The sequence below is a fragment of the Microtus oregoni genome, unplaced genomic scaffold (genome assembly GCF_018167655.1).
Source record: "Microtus oregoni isolate MIOR12 unplaced genomic scaffold, Mior012 000031F_ref0000149, whole genome shotgun sequence".
Taxonomy (NCBI): domain Eukaryota; kingdom Metazoa; phylum Chordata; class Mammalia; order Rodentia; family Cricetidae; genus Microtus; species Microtus oregoni.
In genome coordinates, this window is record NW_024543090.1 from 12,372,181 (window position 1) to 12,384,605 (window position 12,425).

Consider the following 12,425-nt stretch of genomic DNA (forward strand, 5'->3'; position numbering starts at 1 on the left):
GAGTTAGGGAGAAACATGATGATAGGGAAATTACTAAGAATCCACAAGGATAACCCCGCTAAGGCTCCTCCTAGCAATAGTGGAGAGGGTGCCTGAAATGGCCTTCCTCTATAATGAGATTACTAAATATCCTAACTAACATCAGAGAGCCTTCATCCAGTAACTTATGGAACCAGAGGCAGAGATCTACAGCCAAGCACCAGGTCGAGCTCTGGGAATTCTATTGGAGACAGGGAGGAGGGAATATATGAGCAAGTGAAGTCAAGATATGATGGAGAAATCTAAACAGATAGATGAACCAAGCACATGAACTCTACACCAACAGCTGTGGCATCTCTATGGGACCAAATCAGGCACTCCATATGTGGGGAGACAGTGGTGGAGCTGGTACTATCTGAGGGTCCCCAGGTTTTAAGGCAAAAATTGATCCTTGATACATGAGTTAGATTATGGGAGAGCATTCTCTATGGTGGGACACCATGCTCAGTCATAATTCAGGGGCAAGGAGCTTGGTCCTGTCCTATCTCATTGTGCCAAACTATGTTGACTACCCATGGGAGTCGTTACCTGCTTGGAGGAATGGATGAGGGGGTGTGAACTGGAGGAAGAGGAGAGGGAGTGCCAAGCTGAGGGGTGAGGGGGAGAACTGTAGTTGGAATGTATAATGAAAATACAAATACATGATGAATAAATAATTTTTTAAAACAATTTCATGATTTACAAAAAGACATGTATAATTTAAAGTAATTCAGAGGACTTAATTTCTGAAGTTAGATAGAATTTAGAAACCTTAGCCTTTTATCTCAGCTCAGATCATGTTAATATCTATTTGTTAATTAAAGTTGAAATATAAAACAAACTAATAACCAAGTCTTTTTATATTAGTGAAAAATTTTTTGTATGTCCTCCATATACTGGACATCAACGTCTTAAGCAATTCTTTTAATATATATATATATATATATATATATAACCATTCACTGCCTAATTAAAATGTCTAGACATTAATTTCTGATTGTTATTTAATTAATTTTACTCTTTTGCAGTCACACTTAGATTGAGTTGAAATAATTATCTAATAATCCAAGAATTTGTGACGATGTCCCTCAACTCACAAGTAGACCATATTTTCTCCAAAGGCCAAGGGAAACTGTGACACTATAAAAGTCAGTCAGTCTCCCAAGTCAACTTGGTGCTGCTTCTGCATCCTCCAAGGGTTTATGGCTACTGCATGGTGCTTATCATTGGCCAATCAGTTTGATTATCAGGAAAATTCACATAAAAGCTAATTTCCCAGATATGTTAACACTTTGAAAGAATATATAGGAGGGATTCAGCAGTATTCTTTCTCTAACTATTACTGTTGTCTCATCTAGTTATGAAAGAGGTAAGTGGAATGACAAAATTAAAATTCAGCAGTACAAACAACTACAGGATAGAATTTGATAGGTAGTTAAATGCTTCACTTCTCTCAGTAGAAATTCATTGTACCGAGTTCAATTAAAACTTTAGCTTCAGAAAAAAAAGTATGAAAAATTCTGTAGAGTTTCCTTAAATAATTTCAGTGATTAAGATGAGTTAATATGAATGGGAGAACTCATGTTAAGAGTCTTCTAGCAATAATTTTCCTTAGGTAACATATCTATTGGTTTTATATAACTCTTGTGTATAACACTTTCTCTCTCTCTGTATTTTCTTTTGTTTATTTGTTTTTATTATTTTGTTTGTTTGTTTTATATAATCCCAGTGAAACATAGTTTTCAACATTTATTTCGTGTAGAAGTTGCAATATGTATTGTTAGAACTGTAGAATTTCTGAGAACTATGGATTGGGTTGTAATACTTTGAAAACAGAAAAATGAAATCCCAGAAGGTTTTCTTATACATCCAGGATCAAGCAGAAGATCTGTGTTTAAACCCAAAGTTCTGATTCCCATCCCTGTGAGTATAAAGATATTTTCTTTAAAAAAGAAAAAGAAAGAAACATAAAAATGTCAGGGGAAAGACACATGAAAAGCACAACATTTTAAAGATTGAATTCAAAGTTAATGTGATGAAAGTGTTTCTCTTTAATCACACTTGAACCTTGGATATTACAATAAAATTAATATGTAAGATGCAAGAGAACCCCTTCAGTGAATGCAAATTTAATAATAAAATCATTACATTTTCTAAAACTTTTTGAGTCTTTTCAAGAGTCTCAAATTAACTTTTAGGCGACCGCACTGATAAAAGGACACTTGATGAAGATTCCATTTTATCATTCTCCTCTTAGCAATATTAATTCTGAAGGAATGACCCACAGTGAGTGTCAAAATTCCTTTTTCCTCAAAAGCAACATTCTGTAATTCTTATTTTCTACTACGATGGATTTTGTGTTTTCTGCATATGAGAATCTTAGAACCATCTTCATCCTTGGCATATTTACCATGGAAATATGATGTGGAATTTTTTCTTCTCTATCAGTGAAATCAAATGTTCCAACATTTTAAAACAAACAAACCATTCAATACAACTTTAATTTACATAGTGTCAATCTTAAAAAAAGGCTTTAATGAACTAGTCACACCATAATTTGTCTCACAATAGGAAACCTGTCTTTGACTATATCAGTGCTGGGGTGATTTCATTTTGATATGTAAGGAAGACATGAACATGATTTTCATAATTTATTTTATGATTAGATCTGTCCTTATATTTAGAAAAAATATAGTCACTAAGTTTCATGAAACTTTGTAAACACTACTTTGGTACATAACTGGGAAGAATTAGAGGAATCTGGAAGAATAAACATAATTTCTAAGCAAAATGGGTTGTGGTTAAATAAATCCCAAAATTAACAAATTACAGCATTATCACAAGAAATTTAAGAAATATAACTCCTTATATCCTCATATCTCCAATATAACATTACTTTCCATATGATCTGTATTTTATATTATACAGGTCTACTGTACCTCAAAATCATTTTAAATCATATATTTTTACTTATTTTTAGTCTATTTTCTACCTTTTGCTTCATTTAGGTAATTTTTTTTTCTCCTAAGAACTTTAACATAAAAAAATGTAAGGAATGTTCTATACACCATAGTATTTTGACTTTCAGAAGAAAAAGAAGTCAGCCTAGGATAAGAGTGGAGACAGAAAAAGCAGCAAGAACAGTTGCATTGTGTGAGGTTGGAGTTTATAACCATGGACACAATGGGATCCTTGGCTACCAGAAGAAAAATACAAGCAAAGAGAAACATAGTATAAATTATAAGTTGTGATTTTTGTTTGGGGACTTTTATGAATAGATCATAACAAGTCCTTAATGAGTGAGCTGAGTGTAGAATTTGCACATAACAACACTGATTTCCTTTGTATTTCGTTTCCAAGGCATTTACTGAGACTTTCTTCTGGAATGAATCAACAAGAGAAACAAATCACTCTGTGGTGACTGAATTCATTTTTATTGGACTCTCTGATTCTCAAGAACTCCAAATCTTTCTGTTTGCATTCTTTTTTGTTTTCTATGTAGGAATTGTCTTTGGCAACCTTCTTATTGTCATAACTGTGATTTCTGATTCCCACCTCCATTCTCCTATGTACTTCCTGTTGGCCAACCTCTCATTCATAGATCTGTCTCTGTCTTCTGTGACAGCTCCCAAGATGATTGCTGACTTTTTCTGCAAACGTAAGGTCATTTCTCTCAAGGGCTGCCTTGCACAGATATTTCTCCTTCACTTCTTTGGTGGGAGTGAGCTGGTGATTCTTATAGCCATGGCCTTTGACAGATATGTAGCAATCTGTAAACCTCTACACTACACTACAATTATGTGTAACAATGTGTGTTTTGGCATTGTGATTGCTGCATGGGGAATCGGCTTCCTACACTCAGTGAGTCAGTTGGTCTTTGCAGTGAACTTACCCTTTTGTGGTCCCAATAAGGTTGACAGCTTTTATTGTGACCTTCCAAGAGTAGTCAAACTTGCCTGTGCAGACACATATAGGTTGGACATCATGGTCATTGCCAACAGTGGTATACTCACTGTGTGTTCTTTTGTTCTTCTAATCATCTCCTACACTGTCATTCTAATGACCATCCAGCGCCGCCCTTCTGATAGATCATCTAAGGCTTTGTCCACACTGACTGCTCACATCACAGTTGTTCTTCTGTTTTTTGGACCTTGTATCTTCATTTATGCCTGGCCCTTTCCCATCAGGTCATTAGATAAATTTCTTGCCGTGTTTTATTCTGTGGTCACTCCTCTCTTGAACCCCATTATATACACATTGAGGAACACAGAGATGAAAATTGCAATAAAACGTTTAAGACAATGGAATTTAAGCTTTTGGGCAAAGTCTTAGATCTTTATAGCCATGAAATTGAGATAATGAAAGAAGTAGTTATTAAATTTTTCAGCAAACTTTATGAAGAGTTTAACATTTCAGCTTTATGTCACTTAGTAATTGATAAAGAAGGTTCTCATATTATCTCAGTTTATTCTGTACCTTACTTTTGTATAGAGTTTCCAAATTAATAACACTAATTCAAAATACCATTTTACAATTTTTAGAACAATTGAAGGTATTATGTTATTATTTGTTCCCAACACAGACTTTCTTAATACTTTGGGTTTTGAGATAACCAGAGGTATAAGCTGGACTATTTTACATTAGAGAAATTTTTATTTGATTCATTTGTCCCAAAGAACATACTAAAAGAATTACTAACCACCTTACCAAAAGAAATGTGTAAAGTCATAAGTGTTTCTATGCCAACTACAGAGATTCCTAAATGATATTCCTACTTGGTGGCCATCTATGAATTGTCTCCCACAACTATAACAAGCCATAATCTATTAGTTCACTAGCAGGTATGTTAGGAAGATTGAACATTCTAATACTTAATTCAAGTTAATCAAAAACATCTGATACAGCAACTGGTTGCAAAGTAGCAAAAAGAATTAAGAATTTCCAGTGTCTTACCATGTTGGCATTAAGTATATCACTTATATACATTTTTTATTTCCCATTTTAAAGTTAAAAGATGCAGTTTCAATTCTACTTAAACCTTAATAAACATGGATATGGTTATATATTTTTCTTTTGTAATTCTTTTTTATGCCTTAATAATAAGGAGATCATGATGTGCATTATATATGGTTATTATGAGAAGTAATGAAGTAGTACATATACATAAGACAATATAACCATGTTGCATATTTACTATTCAGTGAATATTTGGTTGTATTATAATATCCACGCTAATATTACTCTGTGTTAACATAGTCAAGAGCTTTCAAACTTTGGTATATGACAACTTTCACCAAAGACATTATAATTCTGATCTTAACATGTTCATTTGGGACACTGTAATTACAATGGAAATGTGTACACTTAGGTGCAAATGAGTGTATTTGAGTGAATACTAATGTGCACATACTCTTCCAGCCTAGTGCCGGATTCCAAAGGTCATTATAGAAGTAAAGGAAACTAAAAGTTTTCTTTAAAACAAGTGATTCTGCTGACTCTTTTACTTTTCCCACGATTGTTATGGAAGGAGGCTAATGTTGAACTTCACGTATATTGAGGAGTAAGCCACATAGCTGAATGATTTGTAATCTCAATGAGCAAATAGAAATGGAAATTTAAGATAATAAAAGGTTTTAAATTATGCCTACATAGGTGACAAAAATAGTACAAGTATTCACAAAGATATTAAATCATATCAAAAACTTACCTATGACCTAATCAGTGGTAAAATAAAAAAGCTATATGTAAATTGGTAGAACAACTGGGGTGCTATGAAACATAATTTATTGTATCTATTCATCATTTCAGAGAATAATTTCAAAATTAACTCAAGATGTGAACCTGATGTAAAACTTTACAAATATTTTTTATAGTTACAATATTCATATTTACTTTATATTTTATTATAAATAAGAAAAGTATAATTAAAACTATAAATTCTTCAGCTTCATTAAAAACTCCAGAAGAATATAATATTACTTAAGTCCTCTTGAAGTAATTGGTGTTGCCAGAAGCAGATATGTCTCATGTCATTCATTAAAAGTCCTAAGTTCTTAAACATTTTAAATGCCATATTCTGTAGTCTTTGAAAGGTTTGAAGAATGCTTATCCATCTAAAATGTATCTCTGTACATTTAGAAAAATGAGCAAACAACAATACAAGCTTGACTATTATAGATGATTATCTATTAACCTATATTTCTTTATGATATATTACATTTTTAAATGAGCTGCACAAGCACAACACCTTAAGAGCAGAAATATATATACAGTTTAACAAAATTGACCTTAAATTTGTATCAATAAACCAAGATCCATGCCAATGTAAATCTCTATATCATATTTCCATTTAAATTTAAATAAATATTTATAAACAAAATTTGGCAATATTTGCATAGTTTAGAATATTTCCTGCTGATTGGGGGGGTGCACTATTTTTTTTCTCTTTTCTTTCTTTTTTTTCATTTTTTTTATTGAGAAAAGGAGAAAAAAAAACAAGTTTCCACCTCCTCCCAGCCTCCCATTTCCCTCCCCCTCTTCCCACCGTTCTCCCCCTCCTCCCACCCTTTTCACCCTCCCCCCACTCCTCTCCCCCTCCCTCTCCAGTCCAAAGAGCAGACCGGGTTCCCTGCCCTGTGTTAAGTCCCAGGTCTCGTAAGGTACAACCTAGATGCCCTTCAACGGAAGAATGGATGAAGAAAGTATGGAATATATACATATTAGAGTATTACTCAGCAGTAAAAAACAAGGACTTCTTGAATTTTGCATACAAATGGATGGAAATAGAAAACACTATCCTGAGTGAGGTAAGCCAGACCCAAAAAGAGGAACATGGGATGTACTCACTCATATTTGGTTTCTAGCCATAAATAAAGGACATTGAGCCTATAATTCATGTTCCTAGAGAAGCTAAATAAGGCGAATCCAAAGACAAACACATAGGCATCCTCAGGAATATTAACCTTCATCAGGCGATGAAAGGAGACAGAGACAGAGACCCACACGGGAGCACCGGACAGAAATCTCAAGGTCCAAATCAGGAGCAGAAGGAGACGGAGCACGAGCAAGGAACTCAGGACCACGAGGGGTGCACCCACACACTAAGACAATGGGGATGTTCTATTGGGATCTCACCAAGGCCAGCTGGCCTAGGTCTGAAAAAGCATGGGATAAATCTGGACTAGCTGAACATAGCGGACAATGAGGAATACTGAGAATTCAAGAACAATTGCAGTGGGTTTTTGATCCTACTGCACGTACTGGCTTTGTGGGAGCCTAGGCAGTTTGAATGCTCACCTTACGAGACCTGGATAGAGGTGGGCAGTCCTTGGGCTTCCCACAGGTCAGGGAACCCTGATTGCTCTTCGAGCAGATGAGGGGGGGGGGGGACTTGATCGGGGGAGGGGGAGGGAAATGGGAAGCGGTTGTGGGGACGAGGCAGAAATCCTTAATAAATAAATTAAAAAAAAAAAAAAAAGCAAACAAACAAATTAAAACAAAAAAAAAATAGAATGTTAATTTTATTTTAAAACAAAGAAACATGTATTATATAGTTGTGTAATTTAAAAAATATTTAATAAATCATTTTAGGTTATAAATTTGATATCAGCAAGAATAAGTAATATTATAATCTATACTAAACATCTTATAATTTGACTTGAGAATCAAAAATATTTTACATAATTAAAAATAAAGTGATTAGCACTAGCACCAAGTAAGCACAGATACCTGAATTCAACTCCCATAACTCAGTGGAAAGACTCAAATTAATGGTATATGCATCTATTCTCAGCTCTCTGGGGATCACTAACCAGACTGCCTAGGGTAATAGTAAGACAAATTGTTTTAAAAACCAAGCTGAACACCTCTGGACATGTCTTATGACCACCACATATATATGCACGTATGCATACACAATTTCACACACATCAGCCTGTGTACATGAGTACAAACACACACACACATGCACACACAAACACACTGTAGAATTAAACGAATTGAAAAACTGCAAGGTCCCTGCAGGAGTTAAGGATGCTTTCTGCTTTTCCAGAAGAATTGTGTTCACTTAGCAGAACTTGTCAGGCAGCTCTCATGGACTACAATTCCAGCACCAAGAGATTTGATGCCTTTCTGCCCTCTGTATGCACCCTCCACATGAGCACAGATTACCATACAGTCCCATAAATATGGACATAATTTAAAAAATATAATAAAACCTGCAATTTTGGGGAAGATTGAAAAGGAGGATGTATCTGGGGGTATTCATGGGGAATGTGATACGTATGATAATTGTATAAAATTCTCAGGGAATTAATTTAAAAAAAATATAAAGCATTTTGAAATCTCTAAAAGTTCAAGTTTAAATAAAAATACATGATTTAATGATATTTTATTTAAGTAATATAATATCAATTAAATGAAACAATTCACTAAATAGAAAACAAACTTAACCTGCCTGTAAGTTAGTAGCAGTAGTTTTGCTTTTCTAAATACACTTATTTGAATAAGACAAATAAGTAGATCTTTAATTTCAATTGTAAATATCAGTATAAATTACTTTTTTTAATAAAGTAAAGGCAGTTTTCAAGTGTGAGTTTTGAAAAATATTTATTGAGTTTGAGTAAAATAAAATCATATCTAATGTCCTTGTGTTGTTATAGTCACTACTTGTCACTAAAATAAATTTGTAATTCTTGGACAAATAGCTGATGCTATGTCTGTAGCATAAACATGCAAGATTATTTTGTAACTTCTGTATTTTACTTTTTGAGACAGAGTATCATGTCATGTAATCAAGACTGGCCTACAACTCATCATGTATCCCATGCTGTCTCAAATTCATGAAAATATACCTAGTTCACATGCCCAAGTGCTGAATACAGGCATGTATCACCATGCACAGATCAAAACAATTTTTATATCACAGTTAAAGGAACCTAATTGCTATCATAAAACTAAAACAACACTAAAAAAAGCTGGAAAACTCTGCCAAGAAATAGTCCATATGAGGATCAGTGAGGTAAGGAGCATAAGTTGAAGCATTAGAACATAAAAATATCTGCAAAATGATTGTGAAAACAGAACAGTGATATCCATGCAGTAGTGGCATTCACCTTTAATTTCAAATTATAGAAGGAAGAGCAGGTGGATCTCTGTGAGTTTCAGGCCATCCTGGTCTACTGAGCAGTAACTTCTAGTACAGCCAAAGCTACACAGAGATTTTTTGTATCAAAATAAAAAATAATTAAAATTTTTAAAAAATTAAATTATTTTTTCTTTACTGTAACTAGTAGGCTTATTAAGTATTCTGAAACTTCTTGGGCTATTGCAATATATATATATATATCCATAGCAAAATATTCTGTAATGTGATTATTAAAAAGGAAGACAAAAATAAAGTATTTACTCTTTCATATTTTCAGTTTGAGAAGATGTAATTAAATAGTTCAGAAGTAAATATATTTATAAAATTCAAGTTCATAATTCAAATTTATAATCATGAAATTACAAAATCAATTAATGGACATAAAGTAACAATATAAGATACAATTAATGGGCAAGAGTTTTTTCAAAACTCTTGAATTACTCCTTGAATTCTTACAGAAGAAATCAGTGAGAAAACAATTTCTACAAACAAATGAAAATAGCACCTTTTCTGAGCATCTTCAAGATGCAGCTATGAGCTTAGGAGAGATAATGATTGTAAATGCCTACTTAAAGAAACAGACCCCAAATAATTACCAAATTCAGAGAAATCTCAAGTTAGAAACTAATGATGAACCTCGGATCTAAGGAAAAGCTCAAGATAAACCCAAAGTCAATCAATGGGAAGAGAAGATAAATATTATAAAATTTAATGATATGGATAACAAAACAACAATGTATAACATTATTCAAAGACTTTGTCCTGTGAATAAATGCACAGTCAATAGCAAGAGAAACAGACCTACATTGGTAAAATAGAGATACAAGGGAGGGACCTGCAACACATGCAAACGTAATCCAGGTAACCAATCATTGGGTAGTGCTTTAAAGTCTTATATTCCCCCAAACTGGAAAATCTTGAAGAAATGGATATATGTCAGGATACATGTGACATAACCACGTTAAATCAAAATGATTTCAAAAACTTCAACAGAACCATAGCAAGCAACTCTATTGATGTGGTAATATAACAACTCTCAAGAGTGAAGCTCACAATTGAAGAGATCCTCTGCCAAATTCTGCCAGATCTTTAATGAAGAGCTGATACTAATGCCCCTAGAATTGTTCTGTGCCATAAAAACAGAAGAATAACCACCAGAAAAGGAGAAGAAAAAACTCACAACTATGAAGCCAGCATTACCTAGATACAAAGACATAAGGGAAAAATGACAAAGAGACCAATTTCTCTGATTAACATAAACTCCACAAAAAAAAAACCTGCAAGTCAAATCTAAGAGCATATTAGAAGGAGTATACATTATAACCAAACTGACTTCAATCCAGGGATGAAAGGTTGGTTCAATAAAAGAAAACAGCAGGGCAGTGTGGAACATGCCTTTAATCCTAGCAGTTGGTGGTGCAGAGGCAGGGGAATCTCAGTGAGTTTGAAACCAGCCTGTTCTACAGAGTGAGTTTTAGGATAGTCAGGTTTACACAGAGAAAATCTTTTTGAAAAAAAGGAATAATAACTTCAACTCAACACAAACTGCTTCAGAAAAGAAATCTCATGGTCATCTCAGTCAGTGCAGAGAAGTCACCTTGAGTTGTGATAAATTCTCTGAAGGGACCGCAAACAGAAGGATCATTCGTGAAAACAGGAAAGAAGAAAAATGACAAACTACTACCATAACAATGCTAAGTGGGGAAACAATATTATTTCTCAAACCTGGAGAGAGAAAAGGTTGTGAACCTGCTCTCTCATTCTTACTTCATGTTATGCTCAAAGTCTCAGTCAGAGTAAAAAGAGAAGGGACAGAAAAGAAAGGGATATCAATAGTAAATGAAGGAGTCCAACGTATATACATAATAAATTCATAAACTTAAAATACTCTAAAATATCAACCAGAAAGCTGTTAAACCATAAAATACTTTCATCAACAAGCAAGATATAAAGTAAACTTATGACAGTCAGCAAATTGTCTGTGTAAAAGTAACAAACTTACTAAGACAGAAATCAAGGTGAAATTCAATTCAAAATTTCAAAACAAATAAATCACCCAGAAAACAGTTTAAGCAAGATGTAGTTGAAAACTGCTTGTTCATTTTTAGCTGCTCAGACCTCTGAATTAACCACACAGAAACTATATTATTTGAAATACTCTTTGGGCAATAGCTTAAGCGTATTTCTGGATAACTTTTTTTGCATCTTTTATTTATTTATCAATTAAATTTATTATAGTTTAAAAAATAACAATGCAAGTTCCCACTCCCATCCCTCCTCCCAGTCCCTTCATACACCCTCACACCCCACCCCCATCTAATCCTCAGAGAGGGTAAGGCACATTGCTTTGTGGAAGGTCCAAGGCCCTCTCTATATTTAGGCTGAGCAAGGTTTACATCCAAAAAGAATAGGATCCCTAAAACCCAGTACATGCAGTAGGGATAAATCATGGGGCCACTCCCAGTGGCCCCTCAGTCTGCCGCAGCCATGCAACTGTCAACCTCATTCAGAGGGACTAGTCTGGTCCTATGCTTGTTCCTTGCCTGTCCTGCTGGAGTTGGTGAGGTTTCATTAGCTCAGGTAGACTGTTTCAGTGGGTGAACCAACCCATCATGGTCTTGACCTCTTTGCTTGTATTCTCATTCCTTCCACTCTTCAACTGGACTTTGGAAGCTCAGACCAGTGCTCCAATGTGGATCTCTGCCTCTGTTTCTATCTGTTCCAGAAGGAAGGGTCTATGGTGATCTTTAAGATAATCATCAGTCTGATTACAGGGCAAATCAAGATCGGGGCCCCCCTCCTCTATTGTTTATGGTCTTACCTGGGGTCATCCTTGTGGATTCATGGGAATTTCTCTAGAGCCACGTTTCTGCTAACCCTATAATGACTCCTTCAATCAAGATAACTCTTTCCTTGCTCTCATCTCTGTCCTTACTCCAGCTTGACTATTCTGTTCCCTCAAATTCTCCTCAACCCTTCACTTCTCCCCTTCTCTTTCCCTTCTAGCCTCCCTTCTCCCCACAACCCCCATGCTCCCAATTTTGTCAGGCAAGCTTGTCTTTTTCAAACTTCCAGGTGAGTTTATATATGTTTTTCTTTGGGTTCACCTTATTAGTTAGCTTCTCTAGGATCATGAACTATAGGCTCAATGTCCTTTGTTTATAACTAGTATCCGCTTTGAGTGAGCACATACCATATTCATATTTTTGATTCAGGGTTACTTCACTCAGTATAGTGTTTTCTTTTTAATTGCAACCATTTG

General features: G+C 34.6%; 1 protein-coding gene across 1 annotated transcript; it reads left to right on the forward strand.

Annotated features, from left to right (window-relative positions):
• The first annotated feature begins 1,378 nt into the window (after positions 1–1,378).
• On the forward strand, positions 1,379–4,350 carry LOC121465505 (olfactory receptor 4F4). The gene is made up of 2 exons (XM_041678722.1): positions 1,379–1,387; positions 3,379–4,350. The coding sequence occupies exons 1-2, from the start codon at positions 1,379–1,381 to the stop codon at positions 4,348–4,350; spliced, it is 981 nt and encodes a 326-aa protein (XP_041534656.1).
• The last annotated feature ends 8,075 nt before the right edge of the window (positions 4,351–12,425 follow it).